Source organism: Crocodylus siamensis, chromosome 6 (assembly GCF_052110815.1).
Source record: "Crocodylus siamensis isolate JL-2025a chromosome 6, ASM5211081v1, whole genome shotgun sequence".
Classification (NCBI taxonomy): Eukaryota; Metazoa; Chordata; order Crocodylia; family Crocodylidae; genus Crocodylus; species Crocodylus siamensis.
Genome location: NC_143400.1, coordinates 55,875,652 through 55,903,096, shown reverse-complemented (window position 1 = coordinate 55,903,096; position 27,445 = coordinate 55,875,652). Strand labels below are relative to the sequence as shown.

At 42.4% G+C, this 27,445-nt stretch overlaps 1 protein-coding gene across 1 annotated transcript; it reads right to left on the bottom strand.

Annotated features, from left to right (window-relative positions):
- Window positions 1-6,287: 6,287 nt before the first annotated feature.
- Window positions 6,288-17,392, bottom strand: TRIM42 (tripartite motif containing 42). Its single transcript, XM_090054119.1, is given in 6 exon segments — window positions 6,288-6,374; window positions 8,541-8,768; window positions 9,437-10,248; window positions 12,610-13,346; window positions 15,291-15,606; window positions 17,344-17,392. Coding segments are annotated over 6 exon segments (2,229 nt in total).
- Between the last annotated feature and the right edge of the window lie 10,053 nt (window positions 17,393-27,445).

Genomic DNA, 27,445 nt, shown 5'->3' with positions numbered 1-27,445 from the left:
CTCTGCAATTTGCTGCTTACAAGAGCTGTGTTTATTTACTGGCATGGATTGCGCTAAAGATATTCAACTTCTGTGTTTTGGCTTCAGTCATGCTCATTACCTTGAAAAGTAATTATGTAAATATCATACTGCATTAAATTCAGGCGGGTGTTATTTATTTATAAACATCTCAAAAATTCAATTTCAGGGCAGGCAACTGAAAAACTTCTGCTCAGGATGAAGTGAGAGTCCTGCGTCTCTGCTACTAGCTGTATTTGAGGAGCAAGCAGTAGATAAGCGAAATTGTTCCATTCTTCATTTTGCCTGTTTATTGAGGAGAAGGAGTGCAGTAAATTGGGCTGCAGACATCCAATCACTATAGGATATGGCTAGTCTCACAGAAAGCAGCCATTGAAATGTCTGTAAAGAACTTAACACATTTTTCTATTTAAAAAAGAAGCAACTCTGGAAAAGCAGCAAATTAAGCCACAATAGAGCATTCGGTTCATTTTAAAAGAAACAAATGCTCAGTAGCCACACACTAGCAAGATTAAAACTTGCAGGGAAACCAATTCTGATCTTGCATCAGTATAAAACAGAAATGGTTACGTTAAAGGCAATTGAGTTATACAGATATAAAACTAATTTAGGTAAGATCAGACTCAGTCCTGTGTTTGGGTGTGCTACATCTATTACATGAGGCCTGATGCCTCTCTCTTGATGTGTTGGGCATAAGCAACTGGGCTCCAAGCATGGGCAGCAGAAGTCTGGGACTAAGGGGGCTCAACCCCCAAAACACAGGGCAGTGGATAGGGCCACAAGGCAGCCCTGCTGCAGACTCCAGGTGGATGCATCAGGCATTGGGAGTGGGGCACACACAGCCAGGATCACAGTCTGGTGTGTGGATGACTGGCTGCCCAGCATGACAGGCAAGTATCAATCTATTCTGTCCAGGGGAAGGGGAAAAGGCTGGTAAGAGGGGGTAGATTGAGGATCCAATGGTGAGAGAGGGAGTAGGACACGGACAGGGGCTGGGGTGAGTGGGGCCCTGGCCAGGCCAACTAATGGGACAATCAGAGCTGGGGAAGCTCACCCACAGGCACAGGGGACTCCCATCACTGCATGCACCCTAGCAGAGGCCTGGGGGACACATGCCTTCCCGATCTGTCCATGGGGAGGAGGTGGTTGCCTCTGCATGGTGGGCTTTGCTCCATGTTGCAGCTGCCCTGGGAGTAGCACAGCACCATGTGCCTACCACCACTGGGCTGCTCCACACTCTTGCCCATCCGGCGGCAGGACATATGTGGCATCATGCAGCTTTCCAGGCAGCAGTAGTGGCAGCAGGGAGCAAAGCCCACCATGCAGCTGCCGTCACCTCTGTCCTGCTCAGAGATTGGGGAACACATGCCCACCAGCCCTCTGCCAGGGTGTGCACAGTGGTGAGAGCTACCCCACCCCCCACTCCTCTGGATGAGCCACCTGGGCTCCAATTGTCCTACCATTCACCCCAGCCAGGGCCACTTTCACCCCAGGCTCTATCCCTGCCTGTGCCCCATACCCTCCCTCACCACTGGGACCTCAATTTGCACCCCCCCCGCCATCCTTTCCTCTCCCCCCAACCCCTTCCCCCACAGACTTACCCGCTGGGGAGGATGTGCATGCGCGTGTGCGCTCAGCCCCGCCCCCCCCCCCCAAATAATTTTTTCTTCTTCGGCCTATGGCTCCAAGGAAATACTTTGGGTCACGCCCTTCAACCGTTTGGTGTTCTGTATATATTTGATCTGTCAAATACATACTTCCTATATAGAGAAATCTGCTTTCATCAGGACATGCTCAGTGCCTACACACACTCTCTGATGTGTGAGGATTTGACTGGGCCTATGGTAGGCCACTAGGAGTGACCTGGAGGTCAGCAGAGTAGGAGCACAGGTTACCAGAGCCAAGAAGGGAGATTCAAGAGACATAGACTGAGACAAAAGCCAAGGTCAAGGGCCAGGAGTCAGTGCTAAGTCCCAAGGATGATCTGAGATCAAGGTCAAGGAAGCCAAATGGCATCAGGATACTGGGAAAACTAGAGAGAACAGGGTCAGTGCTGAGGTTCAAGGGAGATCTAAGATGAGGGTCACAGAAAGCCAGAAACCAGGAGAAGCAATCAACACAAGACTTGCTAGAACAGACTGAGGCTGTGTGAATGCATGCCTGCAGCCTGATGCTGCAAGTGTACTTTTAAGGGGAGTGGCACTTTCAGCAGCCAATCTAGTTGCAGAGAATGAGGCCAGTCGTATTAGCCAGGGGTCAGGGACAGGTTTGACTACTCATGTGCTTGGCCCAGCCAGGCTTGCCTGATCAGCAGCCCTGATATGGCGATCATCGTGAATAAAGAAAAGGAAAAATACTTCTAAATAGTCTAACTAGCAAAAATGAATCAGTGTTCTTGTCCAACGCATTTAATTGTTGCTCTTCAGTTAATATAATGCTCGCAGGCGTTATGGAAAAATTGACTCCCTAAGGTGTTATATGTGGGTTAAAAATTAGGGGACTACTTCACTGATTTAAAAGGAGTTGTAGTAAATTACAGCCACTGAACACCTGGTGTAAAGAATGTATGGTTCTGGGTCAACTTCAGACTTCAGTGTATTAGAATGTATTGTCTTTGTTTTTCCACCTCTGTCCATATAAAGAAATGCATTCACAGACGGGGCCTTATTGAGTAGTAGTATCTGAGAGACATTGGATATTAGTTCCCAGTAGTAACTAATGAGAGACTATATTTACACCTCAGTGCTCTTTGCTATAGAATCCTGCTCCTATAGAGCCAGTGCAAGTAAGGAGAATATGTTTTGGTAATTTGTCTAAAAGATATGTGGCAGATCTGATTATGCTACCCAAAGAGCAACAACGATTATATTATACCCCAAATAAAAAACAGAATAGGCATTTGACTTACATTTTCTGCAGTGTCTAATTATTTTAGTTGTCTCAAGGAGTTAATAGACATGGTGCCATGGGAAGACGGACTGAAAAATAAAGGTACCCAGGACAACTGGGGGATTTTAAAGGGCATAATATTGGAAGCCCAACAAGAAACTATTTCAACACAGTGGAAGCACAGGAAGAATGACAGGAGACCAATGTGGTGGCATGAGTAGCTTCTAGGATGCCTCAAATGCAAAAGGAATGTAGACAGGCAATGGAAACATGGACAGATCATCCAAGAAGTTCATCAGGAAACAGTAGGAAGCTGCAGAGACAAAATCATGAAGGCAAAAGTTTAAAAAAAGAGTTGCACCTGTCAAGGAAAGTTAAAGACAACAAAAAGAGGTTCTATAAATTTGTTGGCCAGAAAGAAAGACCAGTGAAGCCGTGGATCCACTGTAAAATAGCCAGGGGGAATTTAACAGAAGGTGCAAAGGTGGCAGAGCTCTTCAGCAGTTCCTTTGCCTCAGTATTCACAAAAAAAATTAAGGTCCAGCCAGAATGCTAATAAGGATAAGGACGGGGGAAAGTTGAGTGATGAGACAGCAAAAGAGACAGAGTTTTTGATTGATAATCATAAAGTCATAGAAGACAGGCATAGCACTGGAAAAGGGGAAACATAGAGCCCCTTTTTATAAAAGGCAAAAGGAAGAACTTGAGGAATACAGACCAATCAGCCTTACCTTAATACCTGGGAAGTTACTGGGGCATATCCAAAGGAAGTTCATTTGCAAGCATCTGGAGGAGTAAAGGCTGATCACAAGCAGCCAGCATGGACTTACTAAGAACAAATCATGTCAAACAAACTTGATCTCCTTCTTTGGCAGAATAACTGGTTGACAGAGTAATCAACTAGTTATTCTGTGGTTCTGAACTTCAGCAGCACTTTTGACAAGGTCCCACATGCCTATCTTATAAAAAAATGGGAGAAACATGGGCTGGACAAAACTGCTTAAAGTGGATAAACAACTGGCTCAATAGCTGCAAACAAAGGGAAATTATCAAGAAAGGCAGGAGGTTTCAAGTGGAGTCCCACATGGATCTGTCCTAGGCCCAGTGCTGTTCAACATGTTTATTTTTTTAGATGCCAGCATAGAAAGCTTCTTCAGGAAGTTTGCAAATGTCATGAAACTGGGAAGTTTTGTGAACATGTTGGAGAATGGAAGTGCAATTTAGAAGGATCTTGACAGATAGAAAAGTTGGGCTGAACCTAACAGTCGTTCAGTCCTGAAAAGTCAAGGTGCTACAGATTGGAAAGAATAATTAAAAATACAAAATGTGTGACAGCTGGCTGGATGGCAGCATTATGGGGAAGGATCTGGGAGTCTTGGGAGATCGCAGACTTAATATGAGTCTGCAGTGTGATAAAGCTGCACAAAAGACAAATGTAGTTTTGCGTTGCATCTATAAAAGCATTAGGTGCAAGACATAGGAGGTGATTCTGTCTCTCTACTCAGCACTGGCTAGATCACATCTAAAGTACTGTGTGCAGTTTTGGGCTCCACATTTTAAAAGTGATATGTCCAAGAGGGTTAGAGAAGGTCCACAGATGGGCAACAAAGATAATAAATAGCACATAAGCAAGTTATAAGAGGACAAACTAAAGGAGCTAATCATGTTTAATTTGCCAAAAAGGCACTTAGGAGGCAACATGATAGCAGTTTTCAAATGCTTGAAGGGCTGTCCTAAGGAAGTGGGAGAATACCTTTTCTGTCTTGCTGCAGAGAGTAGGAAGTGGACCAATGACTTGAACTTACATCAAAGTAAGTTTAGACTGAATATCAGGAAAAACTTCTTCACAGTTGGAACAGTGAGACAGTGGAATAGCCTGCCTAGGTAAAGTGTGGACTCTTCATCACTGGAGGTGTTCAAGAAGAAGCTGAACAACCACTCATCAGGGATGACAGAGGCTTAGCTCTGCCTATGTTTTACTCTGGTGGTTCTGGGCTTTGCTGATTGCCACGTGTGGCTGGGGTGGACTTCTGTGCTCCCACTCTCCCTTTCTGCTACTTGGCTCAGGGTGTTTTTTAGCCTTTCTCAGAGGAATTGTGCATTGACTGCAGCCCAGGCTGGGTATTTTGACTGGCGTGTGAGCCAGGGCTCCTGCTCGGACTTAACTCCAAAGGTTTGTGGCTAGAGGGTCTTGCTTCTCTACTCAGGGTCAGACTGATCACCATATTAGTGGTCAGAAAGGCATTTTACCTGATGGTCAGATGAGTATGGACTGTGAGGGATTGTGTCTTCCTTTTTTGTGGGGGGTGTGGCCTTTACCTGGGATCTCTTGAGCATATATTAACAACCTTTTACAGAAGCTGGATGTTGGCTGTCAAGGCTCCCCTGCTTTACTAGTGGCAGATTTGGATGTGATATCTTAAATTGTGTCAAGGTAGATGGTAGTTTTACTAAGAGGTTAGATTATTGATTTATATAGGATGGTTTGGATAGGGATGATCCTGCCTCAGGCAGGTGGTTGAACTAGATGAATTATGGAGGTCCCTTCCAGCCGTGCTTCTCTATAATTATATGATTCTCTGGTTTATATCTTCTCTTACTGGTCCCAGACTTTACCTTGGGTGACTATTTTAACTATATGGTACCCTCCATATTAATGTTACCTTCACATAGCATGTAAAACAGAAAGTAGGGTAGGGTGACACTTCAGGTCATTGCTTCAGAGAGGCATGAGCTTTCCTAGGTAACAACTTACTTTGTTAGGTGCTATGAATGGACCTTTCTTACAGATCACTATTTGTGTTGTAGCCATGCCCACAAAATTGTGGCCCAACACTGTGCAAACTCAAGGTCCAGACATAGTCAGCAGAATGGAAAGATCTCCCTGGTACAAACCCCAAGAAGGTGCAAGTTATGTTGCACTAAAACTATATGAAGTGTGTTGATAGCCCACCTAGCTCTGCATAAACATATTTAAATTGGATATTAAAAGGAAGGGACATTACGAAATTTCTGTGATGAGAATTTAGAAGTTAGTCAGCGTTACTTTTTCCTTAAGGATTCTATGTGCACCTCAGAGTTGGTTTGGAGAATTTGCTCTTTATATTTGCATGTGCCTCATAATGTTTCCCTTGGATTTTAGATTTTGGTGCTGAGTGTAGAATAAAAAAGACAAAGGAAAATATTGATGTTTTATTTCCTGGAAGGAGATCTTATCCTAAAGAATTCATATTTAGATCTTAGGCTGCATGCTAGTTTCAATAAAAAAGGGACTATCACATGAGAAAATGGGGCAGTCCCCTTCCATTTTTTTCTCTTTCTTTTTTTCCTTCCTTCTTTCTTTTTTTTTTGAAGAATCATTGCTTTATTTCTTTTCAGCTTTAGAGTTCTTTATGCAGAGAAGACTGGATACTCCGCAGTAAGCCCCATCTACCTTGGACTTTTTCACGTTCATCTGGTGTAATGACCTGAAATTGGGGAATGAAGGACACAGAATCACATAATTAGGGATATAATCAAATACATAAGGTCTGTAGCAACTGGATATTTCAGGTGGTGGGTGATGGGAAAATTAAATTCTTCCCCTTTAGGTTTATTGTGAGAAAATGGGCTTAGAATTTCAAAAGAATTCAGGGTCAGTTCATCCACAGTTGGAGTTTATTTTTCCCAGTACACATCCTCTTTTGAAAACCTGATACTTAATATAAGTCATCTTCAAATGGCTCCTGATTGACAGTCTGTACAATTTGATTAGTAAAATGTACAGTCTATCAGTCTATAGTCATATACAGAGAGCTTCTCAAAAGAACTAATGAGATTTGGAAGCACAAGTCCCATTGAAAGTCAATTAGCGGATACACCTAAATCATTGAGATGCTTTTAAAATTGCCTCCATAACTTGGACAAGTGTTCTGCCATAGAAGAAAACGGTATAAGAACTGGCTCAGCTGCTTTCCATCCTGGCAAGCTCAACAAACATGCCAAGGAATGTGTGGAGAAACTGAACTTCACTCCCTAGAAGCAGCCTTTCCAGAATATAGTGAGAGGTATTTGCTGTTGGTGCTTCATTATTCATCCAAGAAAATTCACAAACACCAATATTCTAATTAGGTACTAGATTGTTTGTTAGCTTAAGGCATGGTTATCCCTTCCTAAAATGCATGATTTGCAGGGCGATTATGCTCTTCTCTTCTATCTTTAAAGTGCCACATAAACTCTTAATCCTTCTTCCTTTTATGTTTTTTGCCCTGTGACTTGAATTCTTGGCTACACAGTGGCCCAGCTTCAACCAGAAAAGTAGTGTGCACTCTCAACACAGCATAGCCTCCATTGTGGTAGTTAGGGAAATGTGATTTTGAATGCCATCAAGCTGAAGAAGCTGTCAAATCCAGGCCTCACACTTCCTACTTAAATTCCCATGCTTTCAAAGTTTCCATACAGCATGGCTGGCACAGTAAACTATTCTGATTTTATGCAAAAAGAATCAAGGTAGTTATTTTTAAAGATATTTATAAATGTCTATCAAACATGCTGTCTCATTTTCATTTGCTATAGAGCTCTTTACTTATGTAAATTTCAGCAGATGTTAAGCAAGTTTATGTTTCTCTGGAATATTAATACAACTCTGCTGCCTGTAGACAGAAGAGGCTTCAAAAGAAAAATCAATATAGTATTCCAGTATGTCAGGTAAAAAAGAAAATACCTTGCAGAATACATTCAATCTGGGAAGCGGAGCTGTCCTAGAGACCCATGGGTAGTGTTATTATTAGCACTCCCCAAGGGTGTTTTGTGTACCATTTCAAACTAGACTTTCACTGAGCAGAGGTGACAAGGGACCAGAAGCCTGGGAAGGGAAAACCTCATTGCCAACTGAATCAGGGAAGGGAGAAAGAACAGTTCAGTCTGCAACTGTAGAATGAAATCCAGCCGTTTGCCTAGAATCCCAGTAAGGGCCTATGTACTACAGTACAGTGTAAATGCTTACAGGGGTGTAAATGGTGCACAGACCTTCTTTCTGGGGTAATTTACTCTCATCATGTCCTCAGCTGGGAAAAAATGAATATCTGTTTTTGGCTGGGATGTAAAAAAATAGAGGTAACTAGTGGAAACTATTGGGTTCTTAACAGTTGTGATGAGTTGACACATATAGGTAGGAAACTTTAGGCACTTGTTTTAGAAAATCTTTTCTATCCTCTAAAATGACAGTAGAAAGATTAGTGTTCAAAGGACTTTACTGAAACTTCTATCTTCAATTTCTCTGTGTCTGTTTTGCCCTTCTAAGCTAAGCATTCTGGCAAAGGCTATCTCTTCCTCGATGTGTGTATGGAGCCTAGGCCAACAATCCCATGCAAAATTATAATGATAGTTTAAGCAATATAAATACAGTTTAACTCTCATGCTGAGAAAGACAGACTCAGGAGTACCAGCAGTGGTGGATTTTGATAGTAAAAATAGTCTGTGACGATATCTAATATCTCTAGGGACTGTCGGTTAACAATTTAATCATTTGCCTAAGACAGTCAGTACCAAATAACATTGTGCTCTTGTTCAGGGATGGAGACAAAAATAATTGACATATAAGAGATTGTAAAGACAAAAAAGTTCTAGAAAGAGGCAAGGAGATTCTATGGTACCTTGCAGATTTCACTCCATTGACCTGCACCATTTGTATTTACAGCACGAACTTTAAAGAGATATTCTGTACTTGGATCTAGATTATGTATCTCAAGGTTTTGATGCTTTATCCCACTTAGCTGTCCAGCTAGTTGTGTCTGGATAACATTATCAGTAGTAATATCAATGACTTCATAGAACTCTACATCAAAGAAGTCTACATCTTCTGTAGGGCATGTCCAGTAAATCTATGAAGAAAAAATATCTATACTGTCCAACTATATTTTATTTTCTCCCATTTTCATTTCTGTGCTTTTGGATACATTTTGATGCTTTCTGTTTGGCATATTTTAATTATATTATGACTATATAAATGTGAAAACACACACAACATGTTATTAAATTATGTACATTATTTTTCCGAATATAGCATGTACTGAGATCAAAATAATATTAGTAGGAAACTTGTATTAGGTGATGTACTAAATGCTGTATAACTTTCACTGTGGGAGATGAGAGCACACAGAATTGTCCAAGCATTTTTTTAAATAAAACCCCAAATTAAAATATTCCAAAGTGGCCAACTGCTTCTATATACTTATATAACAAAGTCAACACTGAGAAATTGTGAGCAATGCTATCAGGCTAAAATATAGTCCCATCCCCCTATATTGCCAAAATTTAATCTCAAAATGGTTACATCGGACTGGCACTATAACCTCTGTATCCTATTGACTACAATAGGAACAATATTAAGTCCACTGTAATTTTTAGTATGTTGCCTCAAACTTTATAAGCATGAGTTATTCTCAACATTTTTTAATGATTTATATTTGAACTGAAATGGGGAGATAGTATATTTCTGTCTAAGACATGATCTAGTCTATACACAATTTTAAAAAGTATAAAGTCTTACTTTGGCAGACTTTGGGTAGGCAAGCGTTTGGTAGATAATGACTAGACCTGGAGCTGTCAATGACGCATCTTCAATCATTTCTGGACTATGAATAATACTGGGAGATGTTTCTTCACGTGAAATTTCAGATGTATCCCAACATGCAAACATTTTATTACTCTGTTTAGGATAAAGAGGAGGTGTGGATTTTGGTCTTCCATACGTTTCTTTTTTTAGTACATTTGGGTCACACAGTGATGTTAAAGAGGGACTTTGAAGTGCTATTTTTGGCTTTGATAAATGAGTACTGGAAACACGCGTTGGAACAATTATGCCAGAATTAGAGGGGTAGGGATATTTGTTTACTTTATCATCTGATTGCTTTATCCTAACAGAGGTTGGGAAAATTCCATTCAAGTTGGTTGAAAGCTCTTCAAAGTTCAGTTTAAGATTCTGAATGGGATCTTCTCTAAGGCATGGGTTAGGCTGGTAAATATTAGTGATTGCATCTTCTATTTCATTTACCAAAGAATTTGAAGATTGAAGAAATGCAATTTGATTCTCTTCCTTCAAAGCTTCCTTAGAATACTGAAGAAGGCTGTCCATGTAAGCAAGTTTTTTGGAAGCATGCTCCATATATTCTGTAATTCCTCTCTGTTTTTTAAATTCAAGGTTCTCAAGCAATTCCATAATCTCTTTCTCTCTTTCATGGAGTATGCTTCGTAATCTTAAGAATCCATTTCTGATCTCTTTCCTTTTAGTGTCCTTGTAGGATTTAAAGTTGTTTTTTAACACAAAGGTTTCCAATAAGTCATTATCAACCCCATACCGGACTGTAAAATAAAATAAAATAAAAATTAAACTAAATTAGGTCATTAACTTTGGCAATGAAATATAGTGATCAGCAAGAGTTGGTCTAGCATACAGGGACTTCACAGTAGATAAAAACTAAATTTAACACAGAAGGGAAATGCTAATGTTCTACTCTCAGTTAGTCCTTTCTAGGATTCCTTGGGAAATTGTTTGGCCCAATACTTTCAAAATGAAGCACAGAAAGTTAACCACATGGGCCTCATATTAGCCATAGTAGTAAAAAAAACCCATAATAGTCCAATTTTCATATTGAAAATGATGAGGTTTTTCAGATGTCTAAATGTGGTGTTAGATTAATATATTTATACATCTGAGGCTAAATTTTTAAACTTATCCTATCAGTGATTTAGCTTGCCTTCTTGTAAAAGAAGTGTGATGTTGTTTATCTACCTCACAATGGAAATTTTGAAGCTTAGCTTATTAATGGTCTTGAAGCTCAGTATTAATGGGGGAGTTATTAAGTTAATATAAGGTATTACTAAAATAATAATAGGAAATAACAATGAGTATTTAAATTTCTTTTATTGTGCATATTTTATTGAATTGTATTCTTGAGCTGTTTCCAAATTTTTTTGTAAGAATGTAGTAGCTATGTACCTCATATTGAATTTTGAAGAAGTTACCTGGTTAAGAAGGCCATAAATATAAATTGTAAAATGATACAGATAAGTCTGGAGGATTCTTCTGAGTTAAGACATGGTGATGGGTAAAAATTATATGGAGCAGGCTTAGCATATTGGGTCTGAAGTTGGCAAAGGGAAAGGGTGTATAGAATTACAGACAGGAAAAATGAAGAGTGGTGTTTGCTGGAAATCTAGAAAGATGATCGAGGGAACTGTGGGAAGGCACATAGAGAAGTATGCTAATTAGTCAACTCTGCAGTAAAACACACATGTAGATGCACTCTTTCTGGCCAAAATTGCACCCCTTTTACAGTGCAACCATTGGACTGTCTAGAAATTGTGACTTACTTTTCTAGTGACCTAGTTCATTAGGGTGTCAAGGTTAAGCTAAAGTTTCAGTTTCTACTTAGTTTGGGCCATTACTGCTTCTGTTTTCTTTACAGCATGGATAGTAAGTACCCTCTTCCTTTTTAAGTAGTCAAATTCATTAACAAATTTAGGTAAATGATTTTTTTTTCTCATGCTTGAAACATAAATGCTTGCCTGCAGCTGTCCCAAATAGAAATATCAGTCTACTTTCTTGCTGCTAGATATTGTTAGTTCAATGGTCCTCAGTTGCCCTGTGCTACCCGTTATTCACCCTTGCCTTCTTGACTCACATTTCCAACCCCAACTTATTGTGTCCCATTATGAGCATTTGTCAAAAATATATGCAAAGAGCTAAACATCTAAAAGAAGATTATAAAATTCCATTTCCTATTCAATTGCTCAATTACTATGGAAACTAACAGTACAGGAAGCTGAATATAATATTTGTAAGATTATGTCAAAATATGATCACAGAAAAGGTCAAGAAACTAGGGAATGGCCTTGGTTCAGAACTAAGCAAAGATAGCTCACTTGGAGACCTCAGAGACCTCACTCAGCATAGTTCATAGAATCATAGAAGTCGGGTCGGAAGGGACCTTGTAGATCTTCAAGCCCGACCCCCCGCCTGGGCGGGAAAAAAACGACTCAAATGAGTCCAACCAGGTAGGCATCAAGCCTCTTCTTAAAGACCCCCAGGGTAGAAGCCAGCACCACTTCTCTTGGAAGTTGGTTCTAGCTCCTAGCCGCCCTGACTGTGGAGTAGTTCTTGTGGATGTCTAATCTAAACCTGCTCTCCAACAACTTGTGTCCATTATTCCTTGTCATGCCGGGGGGTGCTAGGGGAAACAGTGTCTCTCCCAAACCCTTCTGGTCCCTCCTAGTGAGTTTATAGACAGTCACCACGTCCCATTTTATTTAGATAAAAAATGGGCTAAAAGAAAATGAAAAGCAGAACTCCCCAGTAGAGAAAATGAGCATCTCTGAATTTCCCATTGAAGACTGTTTATCATATCATTCTGCAGGAGGAAGCAGTCTTTACTCCTGAAGAATGAATTGACTTTTGGTCTCTGGATCCTACAGATTCTCATGCAGGCCTCTTTTCCTTCAGAGGGATTTTTGTTGAGTCCTGTGTTGCGATGCCACACAGCTGAAAGTGGACCCTTTTTCCCTGTCCCCATGAGCTTCCACCAGCTTTTTATTCCTTCTGACTTCAGCAGAATGGAGGACAGTTGGGCGCTGGAAATCATGTTTGAGTGTCTCTCTACTGTTTAGATGATATGCAGCAAAATATTCAATAAGTGTAAATAAGTGAAAAAGAAAAATAGGAACCTTTTTTAAATTTTGCAATAGCATTGAAGAGGGCACCAGCCTCCCTTGAGCATGCCACTATCAGAGGCAATGTCTCATGTTCACTGTGCAGTGAGTTCTTGCAGTAGTCACAGATTAGCTCATGGTCATCAACACAGTATTCAGAGATAGGTGAACTGGAATGTACTAAACAGTTTGACTGTTCTTGATCTGCTTGATAGGCTTTGGTAAAAACGTGCTCTTGAGCAGAATCATCTCTATGATATAAACTTAGACATTCTTTACAAAAATTCATCTGACATGTCAGACATCTTTTGGATGCCTTTCTTTTCTTCTCTTTGCAAGCTTGACAATAAATTGATGCCTGAGTTCTGTCAAATCTCCACCTGATAAGGCCATGTTTCTGCATATATCTCTTAGCCAGTTTGGCTCTCAGTAAATTCTTCTTCAGCTGAATTTTATTAGAATAGGGAAGGCAATGTGCTTTGTTACACACTGGGCATATGAGAATGAAAAAGTTCTCAGACACTTCAGCCTTGGCTTTCCTTTTACCTATACAGTCCCCACAAACACAGTGTTTACAGGGAAGCATAAATGGGTGAAGGTACAGTTGGTTACACGCTGGACAGGTGAGTTGATCACGAAAACTGTGCCCTGAGACATCCTTGTCCAATGTAATGACAGATGTATCACTTCTAATTCTAGGGCCTGGTAAAGACAGCCTTGAACTGAAAAAGAAAGAAACAAGATCTTTTCAGCTTCCAGATGTTCTTTAAGAAACAGGCTGTAATATATATACTTTTGCATTATTTACTGAAGAAATTTTACTCTTTGAATATGGTTATGATCCTCTATTTCCCCCAGTAAATACTTATGAATGAGCTTTTTGACTGTCTCTACTTAGCCAATATGTATGAAACTATCCATTTCAGTTCCATTTCAGTTATATTGCAAGCATTATACAAACTAACACAAACAAACAGCTGTATTTTGTGTTCTTATTCCTTATTTATAACTTGTGTATTTCCTTACATTTTTATACATAGATGGACAGTAAACAGAATATGCAATAAGCAGATACTTCATTGGGAATGAACAGAATAATGGATTTCTGGGAGGTTTGGATGGCAAGCAGGAGGAAAAAACCTAAAAGATAATTTTCTTCCCCTAACATTCTGGGATTATTTTTGCTTTAAAAATGGGCCAACCTGAAATGGTTTGATTTAAATTGAAATTTTTTGAGTGATTTTTTTCTTTCAACCTGAAAAGAATTGGTTTGTATCATTTTCAGGATATCCTAGGAGTTTTTTTTAAATACCCCATTTTATTATTACTATTGTTGTCAGTTTTTAAATGAAGAATGTTTTGCTGAAAGTAAAAGTCAGAATGTTTCATTCTAAAAATATTAAATTGAGAGTTATTTCTTAAAATAAATGCTTTATTTAAAAAATATCAAAACTTTTTTTAACATTTTCAACTTTTTTTATTAATGATAGATTTGGTCTGTCTGGAATTGCATTTGTCAGTAAACTTACTATACAGTGGAGAAGCAAAGAAATCACTACCTTACAAAAATCTCTTGATTTTTGTGCATAGCTTTCTTTTTATTTACAAGGGTGGTGAGAATTGGCCTTCCAATGTGACCCTGGGTACCGGTTCTAGGTTTTTAGGGTCAAGACTATCAAAAGTTGCTTGTGAGTTTTCTTGCATTTGAGATACACAGCTCGGCATGCTGCAAAGTTACCCAGTTTTCAGAAATGCTGATCTTTTATAGTTTGAAAGTCAAGGCTATTTTAATATGTCTCCAGTCAGGCACACAAAAATCACTATTCATTTTCAAAACTGTAGCCAACTGTCTCCATAAGCTATTCTTAAAACTGCATAAAACACATCTTGCACAACTAACAGTCGCAATCCCCAGACGCCCTCATTTGCCACAGGTAAAGCTTGGGGACAAGGGCACTGTCAGTATCCTGCCACAACAAGCACAGGAAGTAGTTGTTAAACACATGCCAGATCCAAGGAAGAGGGCCTATGGTCCCTGCTATAGAAGGAGGTATGGAGGGAAGTAACCCCCCTCCACTCCACATACATGCGGTGCCCATGCTGATCTGTATGGTAAAATTCCTTTCTGATCTCAAATGTGGCGATTAGTCTGACCCTGGGTTGAGGAGTAAGACATTCTCAATATGAACCTCCAGGATTTTTAGTCCCAGAAGAAGCACTGACACAGTCATGTGTCTCTCCGTGTTTAAGGAATCCTCCTCCATCCTCATCCTGCTTTAGTCAGTAGTTATGTCTCCATTTTGATATATGCTCTTCAGATGAATCTCTAAAATTAGTAATACTGTTTTTGCAATACCATTTCTTCTTCCAATTCTCTTCAGAGCACTTTTTAAAAAATACGTTTGGTTTTCTTCCTCTTTCTCTTCCCCCTAACTACAATCCTTGCCCTCATTTACAACTGATTAGCACTTAACTCTCTTTAGTAGTCTGCTTTGTTGTTTTCCTGGAATACTCCACACTTTTTCCTTTCCTCTTTCTTGGTTTGGCTCAGTCTGGCATTATCACCATTTCCAGTCATGTCTAACAGCTTGAGAAAAAGGTGCCCAAAATTTTGCCCCCAAATGCCACAGAGCTCATAGACCATAATATACATTTAAAAAGAAGGAATTTCAAAAACAGGCTTTGGTTCCACTTACTGATTTCTCCTTGGGATTCTTAGATGGTAGGGTGAACGGGTAACATTTCTGCAGCATGTGCTTTCATAACACTGACAAACGGTATTCTCATCGGTGGCACAGCAGCAACACTTACAGTCTTCATCAGTTGAGAAAGAGCAGCAGCACCAAATACAATTTGGGTTCTCTGAACATGTACAATGGCAACACTGGCAAGATCGATCTTCATGGTAAGTGCAGGGAAAACAGTTGCAATTCCGCTCCTCAGTAAATAAGAAACGCCAACATAAGCAGCATTCTTCTTCCTTTGTTAAGATCGGCGGACAGCAATGGCAGCCTGGGCAACATGGCCAAAATAAGCAACATAAACATAAAGTCCTGCCCATCACCCTGTAAAACACTTAGAAGATCACTTGCCAAGCCTTTCAGTGTGTCCTCACTTTATGTTACACAGCAGCACTCCCCTCTCCAAAGCTTTGTGCTTTGGAGGAGAGGCGGATTTTTTTTCTCTGGTTAAAGTGTAATAGTGACATCACAAAGAGATTCCAAATAAGGACATGAACATGACCATATTTGCACATGTACTTTACTCACTTGATTATCTTTTTATATCACAATTGCTAAACATTACCTTTCAGGTTTCTTCCACTGGCATTAAACACTAGTATATCTAAGCTGGCAAATTCATGTATTGCCCCAACAGCCAATGGGAGTTATGTAGAATTCTGGAACATGTTGAAAATTTGGAAGCAGCATGAAATAAAATGAATTAGATATAAAAATAAGTAGCACAAGTAATATTTTACTGGTTGTTCATGTCCATAGTTAATGTGTGCAAAATATTACATATTCAAATCACATGTCCCAGAATTTCTTGTGTGCCACAGAATTCCTGGGGTTTTGACGAAAATTTTAATTTCAACTTACCACAGAGAGAACATAGAGACTTTTTACCTGCTTCTTTCATGGTGGGAGAAAGACATTTTATGGAGTCTTCCCTTACTTGGGACAGGCGACCTGTTGGTACACCCCAAGAAACAAGGCAATGTTGAGGTCTACTTTTCTACCTCAGCTACTTCCAGATTCTCCCTATCCTTTTCAGTAAGTGATGGACCGAATGGCTTCAGAAGGAATACGTGATAGAAGAACTGCTACCTGCTTTTGCAGAGGAGACACTTTCAGCATTTATCCATTTGCATGATCCCCATTTATTTCAAGAGCTCATTCAATGCCTTATTTTGAAATTTGTTTTCTATTGGCCTAGATCCAAGAATAATATCACAGCTTACTTCCTGCCATGTCACATGTACGTGGCAGGAGGTGCATCAGATTCCATTGTGCTATGTTGCCAGTGCAGGGGGAGCCTGATCCAGGGCTCCCCTTGCCTCAGCAAGTAGCAAGCTTGGCTTCAACACATCATGTACATGGGGCACTTCCAGGCTTGGAGCCCCAATCAGCTGAGGGGCCTCCCAGTCTCTGGAGCATACAAGAGTCTTGACAGGCTCCCATGTGCACTGTGAATGTGCGCAGATGGCCACACATTCAGTTAAAGGCATGAGAAGAATCACCCACAAAATTATTACACATATTTTATGTAATAATTTTGTGGCTTGTTCCTGATTTTATCATGCTATTAAGTTATTGAACGTGTGGCTAGGTCACTACTTAAGACATGATTAACCAGTTAATCACAGATTCTTTGCTCATTGGTTTGTATTAGCCCACTTCAGACATTTATAAATCTTTATCTTCCCAAATTTAAACTATACTGTTTACTTACCTTTGGGAGTGGAAAGGAAAACATAAAGGAAAAAGTTAACTTAAAACATTAAAGTTGCCTCACTTGCAAGCCTCTAAGCATCACATACTAACAGACTGATATGCTGATTACTACAAAAACATCGACACCAGTTACCACACAGTTGCATTTAAGGTTGAGTACTTTATTCCTTAACTCAGAACTGAAAATGAGAGTGACCACTGTATGGTAGCTGTTGGTGAGTGTTGGCTTTTAATGGTGATCACTGTACTGTAGGTAATTAAGAGTTTCTTTAAAATGCAAAATATTCATTACCTTGGGTTAATTGGTTAATGCCTAATTTGGGAGTTACTACGGCACGCATCTTGGCATACTTTATTGTAACAGCTCTTTTGTAGTCATTAGAGCCTATATGCTCAAAACCTACTCTAGTTACAGAATTTTTAATTCACTGATCCATAGCCCAATAGACCATAATGGCTTGGTCATTATAGGTGGCCATTTACATGATGGACCATAATAGAGCCTTTGGAATGGTTATGGGCTATTGTGTCAATGAAGCAGGAGTACTATGTCTGTGTATGAAAAATCTTTCTAGAATATTTGAGCAAAATAATTTATTGCAAATACTCAGACCTTTAGTAGCTGTGGGTTTTTACATTTTATTTCCCCAGTTTCCTTTGATGGCTAAGCTTTCTTTTCTCATCTTTGTGCATATTTAATACAGGAAATTAAAACACTTTTGAATTCCATGAGCATGAAAGCATATCTTGTAATACTTGCTTTTTTCAGTCTTATAATTTAGATATTCCTAAACAGATATTCTAAAAAAGAAGGGAAAATAAGCAGCTACTCATCTTACGTGTTAAGTTTCAGATCAAAGCAAAATGTTGATATGACAAGATTTGATTGCTGCAACCAACTCCTGGATACTTATTTCCCCTCTTTCTAGTCATCTTTCATGCCTGTCATTCTGACCAAGATTCCCCATTCTTTGATTCTCTGTAATATATTCTTCTCTGCTGCATTACTTCTCTCCTTTCTTGTCTTTGTCTTCAGATATATTTTTCACTGTTTATCATCTTTTACTGTTCTACATTGATATGCCAGTGATGACATCTTCTCTGTTACCCTGTTTATATGCTGCTTCTCCAATCTTCTTTCATTTTCTTGTTTCTTATACTCTGTGTGTAGACCACACTGCCTTAAGACCTTTGCTTTGATATGCAGCAGGTTTAGAGACTGACCCATTCTTTTTATCAACATGTTTGTTCACCATTAGCAGATACTAAAACATCTGACCACTCCCTTTGCCAGAGCAAAAATTACAGTTTTTCAGCAACATGGTTTGGCCAAGAGGCTACTTTATGATGAAAATGTACAGCAGCCAAACTATAATTTTCTTGGTTTCCCCAATTCATGGGCTTTACCCTGCAAAGTTCCCTTAGCTCCCATTGGTTTCACTGAGGCACATTCATGCTAGAGTCCTCACATGCTTTTTGTACTCCTTTGATGTACTCCTTTGTACTCCAGAGATGGGCAGATGAGAATAGGATGGAATTCAATGTGGACAAGTGCAGGGTACTGAATCTAGAGAGAAGGAACCAGCAGCATACTTATAGGCTGGGAAACACCCTTCTCATCAGCACAGAGGTGAAAAGGGCTCTTGGAGACATTGTTGGCTCCAGGTTGAACATGAGCCGCCAATGTGAGGAAGCTGTCAGTAAGGCTAGCCGCACCTTGTCATGCATCCACAGATGCATCACAAGTAGGTCCAGGGAGGTAATCCTCCTTCTCTATGCAGCACTGGTCAGGCTGCAGTTGGAGCACTGTGTCCAGTTCTGGGTGCCACACTTCAAGAGAGATGTGGCTAACATTGAGAGGGTCCAGAGGAAGGCTACTCGCATAATCAGGGGGCAGCAGGGCAGGCCCTACAAGGAGAGACTAGAGGGCCTGAACCTATTCAGCCTTTGCAATAGAAGGCTGAGGTGGGATCTGGTGGCTTTCTACAAATTCACCAGGGGGGATCAGCAGAAAATAGGAGATGCCCTGTTCCTCTAGGCACCACACTGGGTAACTAGGAATAATGCCCACAAGTTGATAGAGAGCAGATTCAGGCTAGACATCAGGATGCATTATTTTATAGATAGGGCGGCTAGGACCTGGAACCAACTCCCAAGGGAAGTGGTGCTCACTCCTACCCTGGGAGTCTTTAAGAGGAGGCTGGATACACACCTGACTAGGGTCATATGACTCCAACATCTGTTCCTGCCCAAGGCAGAGGGTCAGACTTGATGATCTGTTGGATGATCCCTTCTGACCCTAGCTACTATTATACTATGATGGAGTCCCAGTTCTCAAGCAAAATGTAGCATGGAAGAACAATAAAAGAGTTGAGGCATTAAGTTCTGCAAGAATACCTAAACTACCCGGACATCTGCTGGGAGACACAGACAGCAAAGTCCCACCACTCACGCAGGTTTCTAACCTGTGTACAGGACCTCCACCTGACGCAGGAGGTACATGGTCCCACTAGGGGGAATGCCTTACTGGATCTGGTATTGGCAACGGGGGATGACATAGTAGGGGACCTACAGATCGGTAGCCATCTGGGGGACAGTGATCACCTAAAAGTACAATTCAACATAAGGCGTCGAGTGGGTAAGGTAACCAGTAGGGTGAACGTGCTGGACTTTAGGAAAGCTGATTTCAGCAAACTCAGGCGATTAGTGAAGGATGCACTGCAGAGTAGTAGTTTTGAAATGATGGGAGCCCAAGAAGGGTGGCTGTGCCTTAAGGAAGCTATCCTTCTCGCACAAAGCGAGACGATCCCCGTGCGAGGTAAAAGAGGGAAAGGGGCCAGGAGGCTTCCCTGGCTGACCAGAGAAATCCAGGGCAGACTAAGGGCCAAAAGGGGAGCACATAAAAAGTGGAAACAGGGAGAGATCACCAAAGAGGAATATACCTCTTCTGCTCGTGCTTGTAGGGAGGCAGTTAGACAGGCCAAAGCTACCATGGAGCTGAGGATGGCAACCCAAGTGAAAGACAATAAGAAATTGTTTTTTAGATATATAGGGAGTAAAAGGAAGGCCCAGGGAGGAATAGGACCCCTGCTAAATGGGCAGAAACAATTGGTGACGGACAGAGGGGACAAGGCTGAACTCCTCAACGAGTTCTTCACCTCAGTGTTCCTAAGCGAGAGGCAAGACAAGTCTCTCACTGGGAGTGTAGGGAGGCAGCAGCAAGGCACCAGACTTCCATGCGTGGACCCTGAGGTGGTGCAGGGTCACTTGGAGGAACTGGATGCCTTTAAGTCGGCAGGCCCGGATGAGCTCCATCCGAGGGTACTGAAGGCACTGGCCGACATCATTGCAGAGCCACTGGCGGGAATATTTGAATGCTCGTGGCGCACGGGTCAAGTCCCGGAGGACTGGAAAAGGGCCAATGTGGTTCCCATTTTCAAGAAGGGGAGGAAGGAGGACCCGGGTAACTATAGGCCAGTCAGTCTCACCTCCATCCTTGGCAAAATCTTTGAGAAAATCATCAAGGCTCACATTTGTGAGAGCCCGGCAGGACAAATTATGCTGAGGGGAAACCAGCACGGGTTCGTGGCAGGTAGATCGTGCCTGACCAATCTAGTCTCTTTTTATGACCAGGTCACAAAACGCCTCGACGCAGGAGGAGGGGTGGATGTCGTATACTTGGACTTCAGGAAGGCCTTTGACACGGTATCCCACCCCATACTGGTGAACAAGTTAAGGGGCTGTGACTTGGATTACTGCACAGTCCGGTGGGTGGAGAATTGGCTGGAGGGTCGCACCCAGAGAGTTGTGGTGGATGGGTCGGTTTCGACCTGGAAGAGTGTGGGCAGTGGGGTCCCGCAGGGCTCGGTGCTTGGACCGATACTCTTTAATGTCTTCATCAGCGACTTGGACGAGGGGGTGAAATGTACTCTGTCCAAGTTTGCAGATGACACTAAGCTATGGGGCGAAGTGGACACGCCGGAGGGCAGGGAACAGCTGCAAGCAGACCTGGACAGGTTAGACAAGTGGGCAGAAAACAACAGAATGCAGTTCAACAAGGAGAAATGCAAAGTGCTGCATCTAGGGAGGAAAAATGTCCAGCACACCTACAGCCTAGGAAATGACCTGCTGGGTGGCACAGAAGTGGAAAGGGATCTTGGAGTCCTAGTGGACTCCAAGATGAACATGAGTCGGCAGTGTGACGAAACCATCAGAAAAGCCAATGGCACTTTATCGTGCATCAGCAGATGCATGACAAATAGGTCCAAGGAGGTGATACTTCCCCTCTATCGGGCGCTGGTCAGACCGCAGCTGGAGTACTGCGTGCAATTCTGGGCGCCGCACTTCAAGAAGGATGCGGATAACCTGGAGAGGGTCCAGAGAAGGGCCACTCGTATGGTTAAGGGCCTGCAGGCCAAGCCCTACGAGGAGAGATTAGAGAAACTGGACCTTTTCAGCCTCCGCAAGAGAAGGTTGAGAGGCGACCTGGTGGCTGCCTATAAGTTCGTCAGGGGGGCACAGAAGGGAATTGGTGAGTATTTATTCACCAAGGCGCCCCCGGGGGTTACAAGAAATAATGGCCACAAGCTAGAGGACAGCAGATTTAGATTGGATATTAGGAGGAACTTCTTCACAGTTCGAGTGGCCAAGGTCTGGAACGGGCTCCCAAGGGAGGTGGTGCTCTCCCCTACCCTGGGGGTATTCAAGAGAAGGTTGGATGTGTATCTAGCTGGGGTAATGTAGGCCCAGCACTCTTTCCTGCTTATGCAGGGGGTCGGACTCGATGATCTATTGAGGTCCCTTCCGACCCTAGCATCTATGAATCTATGAATCTATGAATACAATTTCAGTTTAACTTAGATGACTTAGGAAAGACCATTTTTACTGAACCTTTATTAGTATTAATTCATTGACTTCAACACAACTTTTTACCTGACAACTTATCCTATTCATTTCCTTATTTCCAGTTTAAGAGTGCTGTCTGTCTCTCTTCCTTCCTTCCACTTTGGACGCTTCAGCCCAGGTTTGCTTGGAGCTATGTGGGGTGATCCTGAGCGTAAGACTCCCCAGCTTCCTATATCTTTTCTTTTCTGACTCCCACCTGTCAAAAGGTCTCTTGCTTCTGTTTATCTCCCTTTCTGATTCTTTTCTTGCATTTTCGCAGTGTTTTTTCTCTTTTTCTCTGCTCTCTGTCCCCTCCCCCTTTGCTCCCAGTTTCTTTGTCTGTAAGTTGCAATGTTACAGCTTTTTTCTTACTGTTACTTTTTCGTTCTTTCTTTCTTTTCAGCTTGCTTGTTGTGGGGAAGTTATCTTTTTCTATATCTTCGCTTTCGAGGGGTGCTCTTAATTCCCCCCCGTTTTCTTTTTTTTCTGTTTCTGTTTTTTTCCTAACCTTCATAACTGCCCCACCACCACCTTTTTTCACTCCACCCCTTTCCACTCCCATTTAGTTTTTTTATGGCCACATTCCCAGACACTTATCTCTGTAGTTAATATAAACATCTTTTTTTTTCATTCTCTCAGCTCTTAGCTTTTGAAATTAACCCTGTTCTAGCAGGAATGGCTGTTCTTCTCCAGCCTCCCAAACCTGGAGATGAGCAAAGGAATGAGCAGGAAGCTGGAGACAGCAGGAGAATGTCTCCTGCCTCCTGCTCATTCACCTGTTGTCTCCAGCCTCCCAAGACAAGCCCCTGGAGAAAAGCTGGAGACTTCTCCTGCTCTCTCCTGCTCATTCTCTGCTACTGCTGGTTAGTGTGGGGTGCGGGGTGGGAGAGCAATCGGGGGGCAGGGGGAATGAATAGGGGATGGAGGGAATGAACAGAGGATGGGGAAATGAATGGGGAACAGGGGGAATGAAAACGGGATGGGAGGAATGAACAGGGGGCAGAGGAACAAATGGGGAGCTGGGGGAACCAACAGGGGTAGGGGAAAGGGGAATGAGCTCATTCTCCTATTCTTTTCACCCTCCTGCTTGTTCTCCTGCTCACATTCAGCCTCTGGAAGCTGGAGAGGAGCAGGGAAATGAGCAGGTGGCTGGAGACCAGCTGGGGAGCTGGGGGAGCTGTAGCCTCCAGGGGAGCTGGGAACCTGCAGACAGGTAGTCCATGTGCTATGTGGGGGGGGGGGGGGAATTGGCAACACATAGCGGGTGCACACGGGTGCACGTGCACCCCCTGAGCATGGCAGTGCACCCCCTCAGAAAACACTGCTTGCCACTCCTCCCCCGCTGCCACCAGCAGTGTCTGCAGGCAGTCAGCGATCATCCCTGGCCATTGCTGTCACTGCCAGCGGTGTCTATGGGTGGTCACTGACACCTAGTCGGTGCTCACCACCCCTCCCCCTGCCCCACCAGCACTGGCGGCATCTGTAGAAACTCTCCATTTACTGCCACTGCTGCCACGCTCCCACCACCACCAGTGCTGCCATGCCTCACCAGCCACCAGGGGCACATGGCATTCATACATGGGACCCAACCCTCCTAAGGAGCCCGCACACCCACAGTCCCCCCACACTTACCGACACACTGACTCACATCCCCCCACATCCCTCCACCCCCACCCCACTTCCCACCCCCTCTCCAAACCCCACATCCCCCCATCACAAACCCACCATGTGATAAGGAAACCAAAAGCAAACATTAAAACATATAGATATTTAGGATTTATTTTATTATGATGCTAGAGACACTGGTAGGATTCCATATCTCTTTAACATTGTAAATAAAGCAAGAAAACATTGCCCATCTCATCAACCCCCACCCCCTTTCTCTCTTTTCTTCTAATTGTGGAAGAATGTGGATTTGGGGGTGTTTTAAAAAGTGAATCTGGGGTGCTGCTTCAGCAGTCTAGCAGACACAAGGTGCTAGTGTCTCCAGATACCAAGTGGCTGGGCCTCAGAAGATCCTGAGGGCAAGTAGCCCTGAGTTGCTGGCCAGGGCAGGTTTTTATCCTGCTGGGGCCCCAGGCTCTACCTCCCCTTGGCTCCCCCTGGCTACAGATCCAGGAGGATCCGGGCAAGGTTATTTTGCCCGAAGTGGCACAATTTGCTCCACAACAAAGTACATGTCCGGCACTTGTGCTGGGGCAAAAAGCCCCAGCTCAATTTTACACCACTTCTGTTTGCGTGTGTGGATGTGTCCTGTGAGTAGCAATGTGTCCACCCCATCCTACCAGAGTCATCTTTACTTAGATGCTAGGAGAAGGTCATGGGCATGCTTAGAATCGTGTTGCAGTTCCAATCAGCAGGAATGAAAGCAAGCACAAATATTTTTACAGTTGGCCCTAAAGAGAATGCTTTAAGGGGCTGCTTGGACAAACTATGTCACCAGTCACTATCTGGACTTTTCTTGGGCAGCAGTAATAGGAGCAATGGCAGTGTCTTTAGCTGCTTTATTGAAGTGAAAACAGCAGTTGGTTGTGTTGTTCCAATACAGGGAAGGAAACAAGAGCTAGATTAACCTGTCCATAAGCCTCTCTTCTGCTGAATTGAATATTACTCCCCTACTAAATTATTCACCTAACTTATTAATTATTTGTTGAGTGCTGATCATATACTTAATGACAATGCTCCAGGAACATCCTATCTTTAGGCTCCTGCACTGAGGAGCTTACTGTCAAAAATCCAAATAGTCCTCGGCCATTTCTCCAGGGCACAGAAGAGGAGAAAATGCAAACGTACCCTTTCTTCTCTGCCCCAGGCCTCATACAAGAGTATGGGAGAATTACAGTCCTTACCTTCAATATCTACTTCCTTCATAGGCTGCTGATGTTCAAGACACATGGAAAAATTCAAGTAGACAGATCTGGAGATAGGATTGATTTCCTTTAGTACCACCCCACAGGGCAGACCAGGCATGTTAAAAAAAGCAGGGTCCACTGTCCTGACAGTAGTGCAGCTTACTTATTCTCCTACAGTTGTTAGAAGCTGAACTGCCTGACTTTGGGTACCCAACTCAAAATATATGAGTGTCACTTTTTGCATGCACAAACTTTGAGGCTCCCCAAATTAGTATCCACTTTTTTGGCTGCCTATGACTTTATCGCTGCAGCAACCTGCAAAAGAGATAAGAATAAAACCCACATCTTCTTCCTGTAAGAAGCATCTCTGTTTCTAGACCATTATTTTTCCTAATACTTTACAATGAACATTGCTATTCCTGTTACATGGCAACTCCCTGCTATAGGAGATAACTGGTTTTAGTTTATTTGGCTTCAGTCCCTGATTTCCTCTGCTGGCCATATCTGTTCCTTACAACTTAAATTTCAGGTGACAGGAACGTTTTGATGGTCCGGCATCTGTTAAATAAGATAGATTTGAAGAATTAAAACCTTCAATCTCTTTCACTCTACTATCAGAAAATTTAAGTTCAAAAAGGCTTAGCTGTCAGTGAGGCATATTGGAAACAGCAGCCACGCCAAAGTTGGGATGATGAGGTGAGGAAGACTTCAGATCAAGATCAGTAGTAAAGTAAAACAGCAAGAGACATATTGTAAAGTTATGCTTGCTTCATTGCCCCAAAGCTGCAGAAGGAATGGACCACACTGAGCACCATATGCTAATGAATAAATAAACAGGAGGAAAAAAACACAAGTCTGCCTCTACTGCTTTTCCTTATAGTTACAAAGCAGTGCAATTTGTTTAATTTATTTAGGACCACTCAATGGACTAAGTAATTTAAACACACATCTGGAAGCTTTTCAGGTATTCTCTATCATAGTCAATTCCTGAATGACATTCAGAAAAACCTAGAATTTGTTGAATTGAAAGAATAAGTATTTATGAAAGATTTTTTTTTTATAAATATTGACAGGCATAGTAGAATAGATCATAAAACAAGCACTGTTTGGCCAGTTTTAAAGATGGTTTCAGGATGAAAACAAAATCTTTATATCTTAGGAACATTCATCATCAAAGAGTATTAATGACCTAAGTACACAGTCATGGTGCTGCAAAATCAGGCTTCCAAATTGTAATATTTAGACATCATATGAAACCTGAAATTTACAATTATAATAATGCATAGGAACATAAAACTGCCATATTAGGTTTTTATCAGAGGTCTATGCAACCTAATACCTTGCTTGTGAGAGCTTTGTCCTAGCCAAGCCAATCCTTGATCCAGGAAAGCATGTATGCATGGACTTAACTTTAAGCATGTAAATAGTCATAAAATCATAGAAGATTAGGGTTAAAAGGGACCTCATGAGGTCATCTAATCCAGGCCCTGGCTCAAAGTAGGACCAGCCCCAACAATATCATTCCAGCCAAGGCTTTGTCTACCTTAAAAACCTCTAAACATGGAAATTCCACCACATCTCTGGATAGCCTGTTCCAGTGCTTTACTACTCTCCTACTGAGAACGTTTTTCCTAATATCTAATCTAAACTTCTCTTGCTGCAACTTGAGACCATTGCTCCTTGTTCTGTCATCTGCCACCACTGAGAACAGTCTAGCTCCATCCTCTTTGGAACCACACTTCAGGTAGCTGAAGACTGCTATTAAGTCACCCCATAGTCTTATCTTCTGCAGACTAAATAAATTCATTTCCCTCAGCCTCTCCTCAGAAGTCATGTGCCCCAGCCCCCTACCATTTTTTCTGCCTTCCACTAGACTTCTGCCAATTTGTCCATACCCTTTCTATAGTGGGAGGCCCAAAACTGGGCACACTACTCCAGATGTGTCTTCACCAGTGCCAAATAGAGGGGAATAATCATGTCCCTCAGTCTGCTGGCAGCACTCCTACTAATGAAGATCCACTGGTGGCACTACACGTGCCACACATGCAGATGTTTTCTGTGCTGGGAGTTCCCAATGACAAAAACCCCCACACCTGAAAAAAGTGGGGCAGTGCACATGGTGGCAGCATGTGCTGGCCAAAACCAGAGCCTGGCCAGCAGGAGCCACACTCTGGCTGATGGCCAAGCTCTGCATGCTGCACTGCCATTGCTGGAGCCCCAGGAATCCCCCCAGAACCCCAGGTGAGGCTTCTGGGGCCAGCCGAGGTGCAGGCCCCAGCATCTCCTACCACACCCAGGGCAACTTGCTGCATGCCAGAGCACGCATGCACAGGTGTTCTCTGAAGACAAGTAGCAGCAGCACATATTGTGAAAAGCAAATGCGCACTTCTCTGGAGACCAAAAAAATTCCAGTTCCAATATTTCAGTTTCTCAAGGTCACTCTAAATCTTAGCACTACCCTCCAGTGTATCTACTACTCCCCCCAGCTTGGTGTCAGCTGCAAACTTGCTGAGAGTGCACTCACTCTGAGCCATTTTCCTCAAGATCCTGAACTCAATCATCTTGTGGGTGCTGCTGCCCAAGTTGCCTTCCACTTCTACGTTCCCTACCAGTTCTTCCCTGTTTGTGAGCAGCAGACCAAGATGAGCACAGCCCCTA